The sequence below is a fragment of the Lingula anatina genome, chromosome 10 (genome assembly GCF_051362555.1).
Source record: "Lingula anatina isolate TDL-2025a chromosome 10, LinAna3.0, whole genome shotgun sequence".
Lineage (NCBI taxonomy): Eukaryota > Metazoa > Brachiopoda > Lingulata > Lingulida > Lingulidae > Lingula > Lingula anatina.
This window is the reverse complement of record NC_141776.1, coordinates 7,445,654-7,463,569: the sequence shown is the minus strand read 5'-3', so window position 1 is coordinate 7,463,569 and position 17,916 is coordinate 7,445,654. Positions and strand designations below refer to the sequence as shown.

The 17,916-nt window shown below is 36.5% G+C and overlaps 1 protein-coding gene across 5 annotated transcripts in view; it reads left to right on the top strand.

Moving 5' to 3' along the window:
* The window catches only part of LOC147759481 (uncharacterized), a 38,880-nt gene that overhangs the window by 14,240 nt on the left and 6,724 nt on the right, over positions 1–17,916 (top strand). The window contains exon 1 of one of the 5 annotated variants that reach the window (XM_086997181.1): positions 8,554–8,711. The exons of 2 other annotated variants lie outside the window; for them this stretch is intronic. In XM_086997181.1, the coding sequence (XP_086853307.1) occupies positions 8,684–8,711 (28 nt within the window). In that variant the 5' untranslated portion in view covers positions 8,554–8,683. Of the gene's footprint in view, positions 1–8,553; positions 8,712–8,787; positions 10,019–14,783; positions 14,821–17,916 lie in introns of those variants that run through there. 2 more of the 5 variants (XM_086997179.1, XM_086997182.1) reach the window with 2 other exon arrangements.

The following is a 17,916-nucleotide window of genomic DNA, read 5'->3' as shown; positions in this document are numbered from 1 at the left end:
ACCTGATCGAAACATGCCGAAGAATCACACCAGAGTAAGTATTAGCCAGTTTCTTACAATCTCTAATCTAGTACAGTAGAAATGATACCTCAGAGTAATAAATAACAAAATGCTCAACATCCCTATTTATTGGTTGTAAACAACAATTGCTGCTGATTGAGAAAAAATCCAATACTTTGGAAAAAACCGCCACTATTCTTAACCAATCCTGTTCTTGACAAGCCGTAGAAATACCAATGAGTAACAATCATTAAATTATATCTAAATGTCTCTGTTTTTTACGAGTCACAGAAATAATAACAAGGAATAAGTTTTTATAAATTGTAAACGTTTCTGTTACAACCGTGTCGGAGAAACCATACAGGGTACCAAAAAGATAAGGATAAATAAAATTCCAGCAATCCCTGTTATAAACTGAAATTACACAAAAGATAAGGAATTAATTATGAATTTTATCTGTGTAATGTGTAGTGAAGTGTGATATATTTGTGAGTAACATGAAACCAGTGTCTGATTCACATAATATACATGCCCCTGTTCGAAACATGCCGAAGAATCACACCAGAGTAAGGATTAGTCAGTTTCTTACAATCTCTAATCTAGTGCAGTAGAAATGATACCTCAGAGTAATAAATAACAAAATGCTCAACATCCCTATTTATTGGTTGTAAACAACAATTGTTGCTGATTGAGAAAAAATCCAATACTTTAGAAAAAACCGCCACTATTCTTAACCAATCCTGTTCTTGACAAGCCGTAGAAATACCAATGAGTAACAATCATTAAATTATATCTAAATGTCTCTGTTTTTTACGAGTCACAGAAATAATAACAAGGAATAAGTTTTTATAAATTGTAAACGTTTCTGTTACAACCGTGTCGTAGAAACCATACCAAAAAGATAAGGATAAATAAAATTCCAGCAATCCCTGTTATAAACTGAAATTACACAAAAGATAAGGAATTAATTATGAATTAATTTTATCTGTGTAATGTGTAGTGAAGTGTGATATATTTGTGAGTAACATGAAAGCAGTGTCTGATTCACATAACAAGAATAAAAAATAAAGGGATAAAATTCTAGATAAATGCACCGTGTCGGTACATTTACAGGTTACCTTTATTGAAAGTGCGCTTCTAATATTTTACAACAAATGCTGCCAGAGTAAACTGAACCGGTTCATAACTTTAATATAAAGTCAGTTAATTCTAAATAATAATTAGATTTTTCAGAGAACACTACTAGTCATATCAAACTACCAACAAACGATGCTTTTTTGTGACGTAATACTTATAATACAACTTTTACCTTTTTAAAATTAACTGCATTAACATCAACATTATAATCTATTCAAAATCCGCTCTTAACCAAAAGCTTTTCATAATTAAAACCAAAGCTTTTACAGTCCATATAACTGTCAAATCATATTCTATAATTCAAATGCTTTATTTTTGGTTTAAATGGTTCTTATAATGTCGTCTTATAATGTCATTTACTTTATTTATATGCGTGTTAGTACAATAGATATATTAGAAAAGCAAAACAAAGTGGCAAATTTAGAAGTATGTTAGAATTATTAAGTTGATATCTGATTTTGTAGAAGGTTTTTAAGATGGTGCTATCCACCTGACATGGTTTTATTATATTGTGCCGAGCTCGTGGTGCATATAGGACGGTGGTTAAGAATAAACTAGAAGTGGGATTACATGAAGTTAGCTTGCTAAGATGGCCCGTTTTATCCCTTTGATAGTTCTTCTAAGACTGGTGTAAGGAATCAGTTACCTACACTCTCAGAGTTCCAACCGTCAATACTTTCTGTTCATAGTCGATATTGATGGAGAATATATAGATATGATAATGAATTTGTGGCGCTGCTTCAGACAATGTATACAATCTACACAGTAACAATGAAGACTTTATGGGGTGCTTATATGTTTATGTCTGTAGAGATTTGGAAAGAACACATAGAATACAGTTTGATTTCATAACTCCTGAAACCTTCACTGCAACATTTTGGATATTGATGTTTTCGACGTTACTTTTTGAGTGATAAACATTTACATTTATAATTATTGAAATTAAAAAGAAACAATACCCAGCACATTTGATAAAAGTTATAAATGTTCTTGATAAATTTGGTATGTTTAATAATTCTGACAGAACCACCAGTTCGTTTTGACATGAATGGTACATTGTATAAATTATGACCATAACCTAGAAATGTATGATATGCTATGGTACTAAGACTACAAATAATTTAAGGTAAGTACACACAAGGACGAACAAAAGAAGGGATACTGATACCTCATCTAACACAAAGACTTTTATTGGGTGATTTACGTCCTCGTCTCTGTTTCAGAGAGGCCTCAACTAACACAACCACTGTCACTGGATGATTCATGTCTCATGTCTTCATGTCTGTCAGAGAGGCCTCAACTAACGCAACGACCCACTCTAGGATATGTCTCAGTCTCCGTGATTGTCAGAGAGGTCTCAACTAACACATCCATTGCCGTTGGCTGATTTATGCCTCTGTCTCCATGGCAGTCGGAGAGACTTCTCTTTTTATTGCATGATATTTTATTACAATTTATTTTGTCTGTCTGGTAGATTTGAATTGATTACCTTGGGCTTCAAAATATTCAGAATTATTTCCCTAGATGAAATATTAATTTCACTTCCCTAGTAGATCTCTATTACATTAAACATGTGGCGCTGTGTTTATACACAGCAAAACGTACACAAATACTGCTGACCTTTAAGAATTTTGACACACATCTTATAAACATATTATAATAACAAAAGAGTCTTGGCAGTCTTTCACAATATCAGTTTTATATTGGTTCGGTGAGGCGGCCAATCAGCTGACTAACACCCGACACGTGGTATCGATTGCATGGTATAGGCATTTTCGGAAATGCTAATACTATCTAAACCCGTTTGGTCCCAAATACGCAGTGCAACAAACCCTGGTGTGTTAATTTACTCTGGAATAATACGCACTAAAGGGTAACAGGAAATTTGTTTTGACATACCAACATTTGGAACACTCTGATCTACAGTAGTCATCATGGGGTAGATTGTTCCGAGTTAAATTTGTTATTGCCAAGCATAATTTTAGGTTTAACGAAAGTTATAGACGTTACGTTTTTGGTACTAAGCCTTATACTGGTTGTGCTCATAATTCGCGCGACAATCCGTATGCGTATACTCCATGTACGTATTAACTGTGTGCTGACGCCCCCTGAGAGACAATGGGTTGTTTTGATAAACTACAAAAGCCTGTGCGGGTAGCAAACAATAGCGACGTGGACTCATACAGGGCCTAAGCGCACAGGGGGAGGAGAGCATATGTAAATTATTGTACGGGCGACCCTTGGAGACGGGAGTTCGTCCTCGCCAAGCGCGACGGGAAGTAAATTGATGCGCGCTATAATCCGACTTAATTAACAGCTTTCAACTTGGCAGTATTGCACCTTGCTCTAGGCTGAATGTCGACCTGCCGTCTCGTTGTTTTGTTTACTTCTTACAATCAGGGGTATGGGCCTCTGCTATTTAATACATTTGAAGGATTTTTTTTTTGTAGATTTGGTGAATTTCTCGAGCGATCAGTCTGTGGCCCATACCAATTAACTCTTCCGATCTTGGCAGAAGTCTCCCTAATTTTGGACGTATCTACCGATCTCCTTTTTGTCTCGATACATCACACTTTTCTCTTTGTCCTTACGTTTGGAAACTTCTCAGGTTAAGTGATAGGGGTATAGATAGCACTAAACAATAAAAAGAAAATACCAACGACAAAGCCGTGCCAGGTCTTCGTGTGAGTAACATCCAAAACACTGTACATGTATGTTGTTTTCGTGGAGACGAAGCTGGTTTCGAAAGGAACCTAAATAGCGATAATTAAAACCACAGCTGGATAAGCTACCTGGACATTGTAATAAGTGATAGATACAATACAAGTCGCCGAGCCGAACTTGAAATATAACGAGCGTATTGTCGAGTCACAGGTTGAGTAATTTTCGGGTACAGCTCGGTGGCGAGTGTTGTATCTAGCTTAAACCACAGCCTCTCATCGGTTAGTGCAATGTCCTCGCGATATATTACTGAATGCCAGCTAAGCGGTGGAAAATTAATTCCATGCAAAAATTCTTGTTGGGCATTAGAAAAAAATATTATGAAAAATGACTTAGTGTGTCAATTTGCCTAACGGCAAGGGCTTAAGTGTTTGTGCAAGATCGGTCACATAACTGCATTCGCTTACTGCAACTCCTTGAATTATGAAATAGATTAATTAAAAGAAGATATTTAACTGATACGTGTGCAAATGCTGTGGAGGAGAGTTCGCCCAAACAAATCATTAAGGGTAAATGGCATTTGATTAGCCTTTGTCGTGAACACAATAACATCATGTATGAAGTAAGTCCAAATTAACATAGTTTTAATTTTTTTCAATTTACTTCATGCATTATAACAAGAATAATTATCAATGTTGTTTTCATGTGTACATGTACGTCCTAGGGATCGATGGTGGAAGTAAAAAGACTGTCATACTTTTTTTGATAACCCGCTTGTCGGCGGTGGAAATTACAATACAACGCTTTGTTTGCTGGTTAATGATCGCATTAAGGGGTGGCCGATTTCGCACCTTTTACATTTCATTCAATGGCAGTTACAACTGGTAGTCGCCCCTTTGTTTTGTTGTCCAGTGTTACCTAATGACTGGGTTGTAAGTGACCTTGATATTAAAAACTATTCCATTCTTTGACTTGGTCTACTAGTATACATCCCAAGAGCGTTCTCAGGCAGCAATTGTTAATCATTAAACAATAGCGATAAAGCATCGGTTTCGGCAAATTTCAATCTTTGGGGCCATCAACAGTGCCTAAATATTCAAGAGACACCAGTAAACTAAAGTACTTTTTCGTTGGCAGTGTCAGGGTGAACAAGAAGTTATAACTTCTTGGGGTGAATCAAAATTTTCTCAATTAGGTGCTGGTAGGCTAATGAAAGACTAGGAAATAATCGTATTGCATCGAGAATTTAATCCTGTGCAACCTTCTACAAAATGAATATTTTACACTACTGCATGGGTCGTTATTCATAAAGAATGTTTTAACGTTTTATAAGGTTTTTGACAGATAAATAATTTCACCAAAGAATCTGCTCTCCGTTATTTGTTTTATTTAGATTTGATTCATTTTATTTAAGAGAAGTCAACAGATAAAAGTGCAGCGAAAAGAAATAGAGGAAAGAGGAAACTATCAAGAAAAAGTGATGGGAATCCTTAATATTAAAAACATTTACGGGAAATAAGATTGATGTCCTTATCTCCCCTCTTTTTCTACCAAGCCCGCTTGCTCAAACGATTCGTTCTTACTTCGGGGAAAACAAATGATAAAATGCAGTAAATGTAGAAAAGAAGGACACGAACAAGGGAAGAGGGACGGGAGTCTTTAATATCAAAATATTTACGGGAAAAAAGTATGTGAGAGTGATCTTTATCTTCCGTCTTTCTCTGCCAGGTCGTCTTCTCCAATGCAGGTGCTCTCCGCTAGTTTAAAAAATATCTTTCTGCATAGACAGCTTGACGATTGGTGATCGAATAATTTCCAGTTTAAATATTTAAATACTGTGGCAAGAAAAGGAGACACCCCCCCCCCCCCCGACACCAAAACGCATATATTTACAGACCTAGGCAACGTTCTACGCGCCCTTCTTATCCGTGTTGCACACCAATTAGACTAAATCATCATCTGTGATAATTTATCAAATCGCATTATTAATAAAGATTTTCGTGCGCTAGATAAGACCCTACAAAGGAGACAGCCTTTTGTAGACCTTAGATGTATTTTCCATGTGGCCTTCTGGTTTTGGACCTGAAGTCCTCTCTGTGTCTGTCTGTAAGACAAGAAAAGTTAATGCGCACATTTCTAAAGAATCACATTTGAAAGAAAATGCTGTCAAACGCATATTATTTACACTCGTAAATACTGTACAGAATCATCTCTCAAAAATACGCTTACGGAAGGGCATTTTAAATTTTTATTCTCAATAAATTTACGTTTTTTTTAATAAGTAACATTTTATCTAATTAATACTGTCCATATATTTAAATTCAAAACTAATGAAAGTGAATTATATTGTGTAGAATATTTACAAATTCCATCCATGTGTTCAAAGTCTAAGCAAACAAAACATGATCGATGCAAACTTTTTGAAATATATATTTCGCATGCTGAAATAGGATTTTAATAGTATAACACTAGAACTATAATTGGCTTTTCATGCATGTTAGATTTTCAATGTCAAACTTGTTATTTGTATTTTATTAAAGAAAATTTAAAAAGTAGTTGCTGATCAATTTAAAAAGACATAACTACATTACCAGCCAATAGGCACAATGTAAGGATCGACCTGAAAAAAAAAATTAACACAGACCCATTTATAGATAACGAGCTGCTTTCTCTCAACTTAATTACATTATTTATTCATTTCATTATTCATTTGAAAAGAGCATCTTGCTTGTACAAAGAAGCAATGAATTAGAATGTTGTTATTACTGCAATTTTACAAAATTAGCCTATATTTCTACGATGAACCACTCCAGGACATAAATAGATCCCACTTATAAATAACTCAGTGCACAGCAGCTTGAGCGCTTTGTGGGGTATCAGCCTCCGACAAGCAAAGTTTAAATTTTTATGAATGTATTTTTTAATGATATTGTTTTTCAAAAAGGTATCACTTTCACTTCTCCGCGCGCACAGAGTCCTTTTTCGCATGGCTGTCGACCTGCCTCCCTCTACATATAAAATTCAAGATGGCGTACGTGCAGTGACAGGCCCGTATGGCTTGACAGAATAAGTTGACCGAATAATACGCGAAAAACTTTCAAATGAGATCAGCATATAATGTCACGGTAAAAGACGTTAAAGAAGCGAATATACAGATAATCTTCACAACGTCTGAAGTAGTTTATTTTATTTTTGCTCATTACCTCAGACGGCACGCTCCGTGGTTTGTGACCGATACTGCATTACGTCATTTTCAAATTAACGTTGGCCGTTATGTGGGAAAATTGTGGATAGCAGGACAAAAACTCACAAGTAAAATAAATATTAAATCTTTCAAACAAAACTTTGCAAAGTGAAGAAAAACCCGTTAGCAAGGCAGGAGATAGGCCCTGTGTCAGCCTAGAGAAAGGAACAGTACCGGCAGATAAGCAACTATGTCATTACGTCGGCTTACAGCAAGCGGCAATTAACTCCCCGTCGAGCATAAACAGGGTGACAAGCCGCCACCGATGGACAAGCGGGGTTGATTTGCATATTAGCGAACATAGGGCGGGCTTGACGTCTTCTCATTTTCATTGCCATTGTGTTTTGCCCTATAATTATCTCGTCACCATGTACGCATACAGATGTCAGAAAATGATCAATTAGTTGTCGCGGGAATTATAGGCATGACAGTATATTAGCTATTTAACGTACTTAATTTATTCCAGAGTATCTTTTTTTTTTTTTTTTTTTTTTTTTTTTTTTTTTTTTTTTTGTAATTGAAAAATCTGGAAAATTACCTCCCCCATCTTTGAATACGTCGCCATCGTGGGAAATTTGAAATGCATGGTTGATACAATTGGTAGACGGATTAACTTATAGTACTGTAGTCTTTTAAATTTTTACTTCAATATTATTTAGATTACTTTTAATTGAAATGTTGTCTTTGCACTGAAATGGCATCTTACTTATTGCCATCTTATTAGTTTGTGTAGAGGGCAATCTTAGCATAATTTTGCCATTGCATGCTCACGATAGTTGGTGCCAGAGCCTGAATGTGCCCGATGGCTTAAGATGTCGTCACAAACGGAGAACATTCACGGAGAGAATTCGCATTTAAACATGAAGTGGGGATGGACAAGTTGCAAGAAGCTTTTCAATCAACAAGTGACCTTCAGCAGCAGGTCCACTCGCTAGTGATCGTTCCAAGGGGTTTGCCTTTGTGTAAGCCTTCTCGGTAAACATTATTCCAAATGGCCACAAGTGTCTCGCCTCTGATGATCTGACTTATTTAGAACGAGGGTCTTGTAGTGCTACTCACTCTCGCATTAAGGCCGCGTTCACAACAAAGTTTATCCGTGGACTAACAGATCCGCGGATCAAGTATGGCCCACCCACTTAAAGGTTGCCACATTATCCCCTGATGGAAACAGAAAATAATTCCCTGCGGAATTATGCGGCAAGCTTTCAAGTTGGTCGGCCATGTTTGAGCTGTGGATCTGTTAAACAGCGGATCAACTTTGCTGTGAATGCGACCTGAGGTACCATCTTCGTGAAGTTCACTACAGTACCACACGCAGTAGCATAGTGGGGATTTAACTTAAGCATGAGCCGACCACCCGACACCCTTATGTATCACGACTTCAGAATATTAAAATTGCTTTGAAAACTCGCCAATGTAAATATTTTTTCTATACCCCTATAACTTTCCTATAGTTTCTGAGGCAGCCACATTTGTGTCGCTGCACCCGAAAATGCCAATATTTTAAATATCAGTCTTATGTATAGCCGCGTTCAGTGGCGCAATGGAAAATAAAGCAAAACGCAAATAGTACTGGTATTGATTTTTATTTCAATAAGGAAAATGGAAAGCAGTTTATGATAACTTCGTAGGATTAATACCATGGAATTACTTCAGAGTCACTGTCAAGGTAAGAGTTAAACATTATAGTATACTGTTTTAGGCTGATAGGACGTGGCGGTAGGTGCAGTATAACTCACCAGCGATGAGTACCATGTAAACGGTAGCAGTCTGACGCTGAATATGGCGTCCTTATGCATATTAGAGTTCATACAGTAAATCAAGCAGCGTAGTATTCACTCGGGCAAATCATTGGCATGGTCCAAATGGACTAGGGTCGTCTAATGTTCTATCTGTGGGGTGTTATCTTGTTGTTGGTACTCCATGTCCGGTTGGTACCTTCTAGTGTGAAGTTCAGTTGATCGTAGATTATAGCTCTGGTCATAAGTACGGTGTGGATATAAAGTCCAGTGGTCATTAGTTCAGTGGTAGTCTTGATCGCTGGATAGTTTGGCAAACGGCGTGGAGGATTTTGGCGCATACATGTAGTGTGCGTATCCGGTAAGTAGAAAGTTCAAGAAAAGAAATGCTACCTCGATTTTCTGTGCAATGATAAATGTCTAATACTCCAGACAACTGTTTTGATTGAAAAATGTATTTGACTGCTCGAACAGTCCGCAGTAACACTCAACGAAGACCTTAACTGCCACTAATATACCGTGTCTGTAAATGTATTTTCTTTTCACTTCGCAGACGCCTGACATATGTTTCCGCAGTATACGATCCTCGTCTATAAGATACATTTCATAACCTTCAAACTTCCGAATAAACTTCTTGACCATTTTAAATACGATAAATTATATCAGAAGAGCTAAGTTGAATGTCTTTGAAAAATTAAGAAAAAATCTTCTTTTATAGGCTATTTTCAAAAATTCCCATCATCATATTTCTATAAATAATCATTCTGCGCATTACATAAAAAGGCGTGGCAACGCCACCTATGATTGGTCAATTGGAGCCTTATTGACATTCCAAGAGTTCTGGTTGGTGGAGTCTCACGGCCCAAAATATGTATAAGAGTATCGCCATCATTAGTGATTCAAAAATTTATATTTCATTGGATACTGAAGAAATTAAAGGTCAAATGCACAACGGGGCAACAGAAAACAAGAATCCTTTTTTCACACTGGATTTATTTAACACATTTTAATATTAAGAAAACTACTTTGTAAAAGAATGCATTTCTTTGTATGTGACATTTTGTTTCTATAAATATAGGTTAGTTTCAGAGGCTCTCTGGGAGCATATACGGACAGCTGGATAGTTCTGTGATAATGTAGACTATGTCGGTGCATATTTATTATCTCGGATATATTGAAAAGGTTTTGAAGAAAGTCTCCACTTTCTCCATGGAACTACTTCAGAGTTACTGTCAAGGTAGGAGGTACACATTATACTATACTGTCTTAGGCTGATAGGACGTGGCGGTAGGTGCAGTAACTCACCAGTGGGGAGTACCATGTAAACGGTAGCAGTTTAACGCTGAAAATGGAGTCCTCGCGGGCATAATGTTCATACAGTAAAGCACGCAGCATAGTATTCTCTCGGGTCACTCATTGGCGTATTCCAGATGGACTATGGTCGTCTAATGTTGTTATCTTGTTGTTGGTACTTCATGTCTGGTCGATGCCTTCCAGTGTGTAGTGGAGTTGATCGTAAATGGTAGCTCTGGTCAGTAGTCTCTGGTTGTCTTGATCGCTGGATAGTTTGGCAAACGGCGTGGAAGATGTAGGCGCATACATGTAGTAAGGTAAGTAGAAAGTTAATGAAAAAGGACTCTACCTCGATTTTTCTGTACTTGAGTAGAAATCTAATACCGATGAATCTTTGGATTGAAGGGTGTGTTTTTCTGCTGGTACCCTCCGCAGTAACACAGAACGTAAACGTCCACCGCCACTATCTCCCAGTCTCTGCCGTAAACATTTTCTCTGATCACGACACAGCGATATGGCACATGCCCCTGCAGTATATAAGCCTCATTTATGAGATGCTTTTCAGAACGTTCATACCTCCGAATAAATACTTTGTTCATTTTAACTGCCAAAAATTACATCCAAAGAGGTAAGTTGAATGTCTTCGAAAAACAGAGAAAATCTTTTATAGGCTTTTTTCAAAAATTCCCAACATCATATTTCTTAAAATAATCATTCTGCGCATTACAATGAAAAAGTGGCAACGTCACCAGTCGCCAGTGATTGGTCAGTTGAAGCCTTATTGACATTCCAAGAGAGCTGGTGGGTGGAGTCTCACGGACCAAAATATGTATGAGTGTATTACTATCATTAGCGCTTCACAGAGCTATATTTCACTGGATACTGCAGAAATGAAAGGTCAAATGCACAACAGGGCAACAGTAAACAACAATCTTTTTTCACACTGGATTTATTTAACACATTTTAAGAAAACTACTTGGCAAAAAATGCATTTCTTTATACTTGACAGTTTATTTCTAGTAATATAGGGTTTGCGAGATAGAATTACTATAATAAAATAATCTTCAAACGTTATGCCAACATCTAAAACCAAATAAATAACTCCCATGTAGCAGGGCCCAATATAAAAAACGCAAAAAATCGATCATGTTAAAGAATCTTTTTTTCTTTGTAAGTATCGAAGTGGAGCTAGGTTTAGAATAGAAGTGAGTAAGCACTAACACGGCAATGTCATATAGCCTTCGTCATGGCAGGTCAAGTCACTGGAGATATTCATTGCAGATGTGGTGCCACAAAATGTTTGATATATATGTAAAGTGAGACCAAGCACAATGTCGTCTTCATTTATACTAAAGCTAGCACATTATATCAACCAGCATAGGCTCAGCCGCGTCGTTTATACTGAATACTAGTTCACTAGTTAAGTAGAATCTTCTAACGTTCTGTCTGTGTGGTTTTTTCTTGTTGGTGCTCACTCTATGTCCACCGGGATGTCTTTTCGTATGGTACCATGAAAGGTGTCATATACTGTCCAATTGATCGTAGTTTCGTGCATAGCGCTCAAGGCGCCAGGAAGGGTGAGAAAGGTACTAACAGTTAGTAATCTTTTACACTGGTCTCATACATTAACACGTACCTTTGGCGTATTCAGTAACAGGTGGATTGATACCAGTTTTCTCCCTTGCGTAGCGGCACCTCCGGAAATTGTTCAACATAGGGGATAGGTAAGGCTTGTGGTTAGTTTCTGTGGCTCTCTGTGAGCATGTACGGACATGACAGCTGGACAGTTCTGCGATAATGTGAAATATGTCAGTGCATTTTAATTATGTCGGATATCTTGAAAAGTTTTTGAAGAAAGTCTCCACTTCGATTTTTCAGTTCAATAAAAAGTAGCTTGATGCTGGGCCATACCGCATCTACACTCTAGGTGGATTTCAATTGCTATCACTTTCCCGCTACTGTCCTTATATAGTTTACAGTCAATATGGCATAACCAGTGATCATGAAACTGCATTATTCGTTGTTTCACCTCGTCTAATTTGTCAATTTCATCACCCTCAAGCGTACGCATAAGGACCATTTTTAATGAGATATAAGAATTTCGATATATTACATCCACGGCGATTGAAAGTCTGGAGTGTTGGGAGAAAGTCAAAATAATTTATATCTGGTCGTCATAAAATTCCCAAAATCAGTTTTCTTAAAACCAGCAAGTTAATTTTACTTATCAAATGGAAAATCGACACGTCAACAGTCGCCTAAGTAATCTATAAATTTTGCCCAATTGTTATTTAAATTGCAGGGCTACGCTGTATTTTATAACTGTGTATTAGTCATCCATAATGCTATATTGCGTTGGCCACTGCATGAGGGAGTCGAAGATCACAAATGTTTCTTTATAGTTACTGTTTTCGTTTGTGTCATTTAACTTGTTAGTACTTTACCAATAATTATTGGCCTCTCAACAAATGTTATACGATGATGACAGCAGAACAAAAATATAAAAGAAGCCCGGTAGGTTACGGGCACAATCAGATATCTTGTTTAAATCTAAGAATTGTTTTGTGATAACTTTGATCTAACATTGTTGGAAATAAATATGTTAAGATTAATTCATTACAATAACAGTGTCAAACCTTTCTGCTGTTTTATCCATATTTAAGCACTAGCATATATATTCAGTTCACTGTCACTCTGTTTGAATAAGTAATACGAGATGTATCAGTTTGTAATACTGTATAGCTGAAAGCTATTATTGCTGTTGGTGCTCTGCTTCTGTTGCCTTATAGTTGGTGTGTAGTTGTAGCACTAGTAGAACTTGATATCTTAAGCTTTGTTGATTGTGGATTGTCGCCTTTGCCGTCTGAGCTCCCATTCCGTGGAGTCATATGCATTTACAATTCGATAAAGTCCTTCTAAGGAGGTGAAAATAATTTGGAATGATAAGATATTTCAGCATTGGATTTACTTGAATGGAGAAGAATTATTGGTTACTAATATTGCGGCAAAGATTTGTTGTAAAAGGTTGCCAGACCCTGGTTACCGCCGCAGTAGCACTCTATGGAAACTGTGACTATTCCACTCCGATCAGTTCCTTCTTTTCGTATTTTGCAATGTTCCTCATGTTGACGCAGAAAATCAAGCAGAAGGTTTTTAAGAGCAGGTGGAATGTTGTCAAGATTACACTCCTTTACGTCGATTTCTACCGGCGCACTTCCCCCGTCCCCCATTTCGGATGTTAGAGACATTTCAATTAAAAGTCAGAGCTATGAGACTCAAAATTTATAAGCAACCCGGCTGCTTTGTCTTAATATGTTAGAACGTGATTGGATAGATTGTTTGGTGATTCAAGAACAGTTTACAGATCAATATTTTCAGCGTCTTGACAGATTTTGGGATATCATTTTATTGCAAAAGAAACTTGGTTTCAGAATAAATCACAGCACAAAACATTGTGTTTAAGAAAAATAAGTATATATAAGAAAAAGATATAAAATAAAAATTTAGGAGATTTTAAGAGGTTAAGGCATTTAGGAAATATTATTTAAAAACAGTTCCTATATTTATACATTCCCTTTACTCATTAATTATTCATAAGGTAATGATCTGAAAATTGGACGACTTCAGTTCCACCAGCGTGCAGCTGGGGTCAATTTAAGTACCTAGCGGCACAGACCACACCTATGGGAAAGATACACGTGTTGTGAGCAGAGATTTGGCATGGTGTGGGTGTTTCTTATTGTATTTCTACAAGTTTTGTTTAAAAATACATGTATTGTATTTATTAAAGAAATTTGTCATACTGAGCACGTGGAAAGCATTGCACCATGACATTTTATTTGAGCATTTGGATTCTATTAAATAAAGCACCTTTACTTTACCCTTAAAGAATTGTTAATGTAAAAAATAAAAAATAAAATACCGACTCAGCTGCCATGGAGGTTTCCTTATGTACTGGTGATAACTTGGGAACATTAACACACATGCTTAAGCTTTAAGCTGTAGTATATAGGCACCGGTATATTGTACATGTAAACTTGTCACTGAAATATATTTACTAAAAGATGAAAAAGGTTAGATCTATTTTATCTTTTATAGAGGGAATTCTGATGTTAATTAGGTATTAACATGGTGACACTTTTACTATCATTGATATTGGATTTTTATGGATATCAGGCTGGGTAATCATAACCACGTCCCGAGGTCCAATTTTTGAATAACACTGCGTCAAATACTGTCATTAAACGTAAAGGGGATATTCAGGTTATTATGCAGGAGTGAGAAATAAAGCAAAATTGACAGAAACTTATGAAGGAACGCTATAACATTTTTACACGTGCCCAGTCATGGGTGCCTAATGGTGTGTTTTAAATGCATGGACACTGAAATCGGGGTAGAAGTAAGCTCAATACCTGGGTCATATTTTATGAGATTATTTGGGATGAAGAAAGCCAAGACGTTAAGTTACTCGGTGGGAATAATATATTCTATGTTTGTTTTGTTTATTTTAGTACTTATATATGAGGAAAACAATGTCTAGCCTCCTCTCCCTACTCAACGTGTCATTTGTGTTTGGTTTGTCTACTCAACGTATATCCGGTTTGGAGTTCAACCATCCTTTAATGAAAAAATAACACAAAAGGACGGCTGCAGCAAAAGTAATTATTAATTTATCTGTTAGGGAAGAGGGGAGCAGTTTATGATAAAATCTTACGTGTAGCACCATGGATTTACTTCATAGTCACGGTAAGAAGTACACACGACGTTACTATTTTGAGTGTTTTTTTTATAAGGTATATGCAGTATTTGGTACATGTAAATGTACATTCCAGCAGTGTGACGCAGAAAAATGGCGTACTGAGTCATAAAAAGCTAATGAATTAAAAGAACCAATATAGGTTAATCCGTCTCGGTTATTACAGATTAACAAGGCTAATCTGACGTTTCCTCGCAAATCTGTATTATTTTCTTGCTGTTGGTAGTCACGGTCTGTCCGTCCATCTGAATGTGAGATTCATTGCAGTTGGTGGTAGTTAATAGTTGTAAGTATGACCCAGACTTCAGGATATGTAACAAAGGAAACATGAATTATTGTTAGAATGAAATAATTGGTCTCATGCCTTAAAGGTATTCAAAACAGCTCTGTGTTTTTATTAATTTTTTTTCCTTTGAGAAGCTGTATCTCCGGCTGGCGCCTCTGTACAATGCACTGGTTAGTGTACACGTGTGATTTGCTCTCTGAATATTTAGGTGCTTAGTTCGTAACTGCAGTGATAGTGTGTTGATGATGGGGAGAATTTCGGCACATGCATGCCGTACGTGTATTTGGTAAGAAGAAAGTTTTTAAAAAGAGACTGTGCCTCATATTTATGTACTTCAGTAAAAATCTAAATCCACAGACTGGTGTTTTATTAAAGTGTGTAATGATGTGCTTGTACCGTCTGTAGTGACAATCAATATAGACATCGACTGCTAGAGTTTTTATTCTTTGGTCATTTCTCATAAATAACGTGTTGCCGCATTATATCATGCACTTCTCTATTATCCATTTCTTAAGGCCAACACCTCGGAATGAACCTCGTTGGCATTATGAATGCAATTTGCGCATTTCTAAAAAGAAAGCATCTAAAGAGTTTGACAGTTTTTAAAAAATAAAGAAAAAACCTTTATTGAATAGCCTTTGTAAAAAAGATCCCCAACATAACAGTAAAATAATCAATACGTGCCTTTACAAACGAAAAGTGGCAACGCCTATGTTCAGCCAATTTAGCCTTACTGTTGTTTAAAGATATTTGCGAGGGGATCGATACTCATTTCACCATATATCGGCAATTTTGTCATTGTTTACAACGGCATATAAGTCTAAAAGAACTTATTTTCACTGAAAACTAAAAAATCGAAGATCTATCACACAAAAGGGCAACCGGAAATAAAACTTTTTGTTTATTGCTGTAATTCACATTGGTTTAGCTTAATTCATTTTACCTTCAAAAACCTATTTTGTGAAAATGCATTTCTTAATACTAGATTTAGTAAATCATTCTTGTCTCTAGAAAGTTTGGGCTTGCACGGACAGCCTTGGAAGCCAAAAAGAAAAAAAGAATTAATAGGATATAACATCATCTAAAATCCAACATATATAATAATTTAATCATGTTGCCGGGGAGTCAAATGAATAAAAAAGCGAAAAAGCAAAAACGGCTCAGTTTGAATAATTGATTTTTATTTCTGAAATCAAATTCGAGAACATTCAAGGATAACACGGGATTACACATTAACTGTTAAGGAAGGTATAGTGACTCGGAGATATACACTGAAAGAGTGGTGCCACAAATTGTTTGATATTTATACAGGTTTTATCCAGAAAAGTGGCATCTTCATTTATATAACAGGCAATACATAAAAATAAGTGATTCAATCGCTATATGTTCACTCGGCTCGTTTGTAAACTTATTACAGCTTTACTAGGATTATCTAATGTTCTCTCTCCGTGTATTCTATGTGCGTATATATTCTTGATGCTGGTAGTCATCATGGTCTGTCTGTTGAGCTGTCTGTCCGGCTGGTATCCTCAAGTTGTGTGATTGCATGGTTCCAAATCTCATTGGGCGTCGAAATTTAGTTTCTGTGATTCGTCTATTGATAGAGTTACTGATCATTAATATTTCGGCTTAGATAGGTTGCAAGACGTGACCCGACTCCGGTTAACGTTGCATCTGCACTTAATGATAACTTTCACCTTCCCTGTGAAGATGTTCCTTCTGTGAAGAACTTTGCATTTTCTTCCATGAAAATATAGAACCTGACTATCAGACGGAACTTTGCCAGGATCGTATTCCCCTTCGGGGATTTCTTCCACACCGCTCTGTACGCTTCCCATTTTAGTGTAGCAGACTTTTCTGTTACTAAGCATTTTTTTCAGAATTTTTATACCGTCCAATCTCTCTGAATCTTAACGTGTTGGAATGTGATTGGACGGACTTGTAGATGACTCAAGAAGTCTTTGCGCATAAAGGTATTTTCAACCTCAACAGAATTGAGGACTACCTTCTATTACAAAAGAAACTTGGTTCGGTTCCAAAATTCTTTTCATTGTGCTTGTCGATTGATTGGCTGTGTATTAATATAAGAAGGGATTTTTTTTTGGGTCGGAGTAATGGAACTTTATGGCAATATTCTTCGAAATGTATACTGCAATTAAATATTTCCCTTACACATAGCAGAATTGGGGAAATTTATTGCAAAAGAAACTTGGTTCAGTTCCAGAATACTTTTTATTGTGCTTGCCATTTGATTATAGTGGTGTATTTTTATAAAGATTTTCTTGGGTTATGGAGCTTTGGGAAAAGCTTTTCAAAAATGTATTCTGTTCTTAAACGTTTTGTTAAAATAAGATTTATAAGACAAATAACTGGAATCTAGACAGGGGTCACTTTAGTTACATAGTAACACGGGCTGCTCCTTTCCCGCGCAGCACAGTAGAAAGCGAAGAAAACGGATTAAATTAAATAATTGAATTTTATTTCTGAAACCAAATTCGAGAACATTTAAGGATAACACAGTATAGCTTCACATTCGTCGTAGAGAAAGGCATAGTGACTCGGAGATATACATTTTGTACACAAAAAGAGTGGTGCCACAAATTGCTTGACATTTATGAAGGTTCTACTCAGGGAAGTGGCATCCTCGTTTATATAACAGTTTATACATTGAAATACGGTAATTTACTAACTATTATGTTCTCTTTTCGTATATTTCAATGTGCGAATATTCTTGTTGCTGTTTCCCATGGTCAGTCTGTTGGGCTGTTTGTCCGGCTGGAATCCTCAAGTGGTATGATTG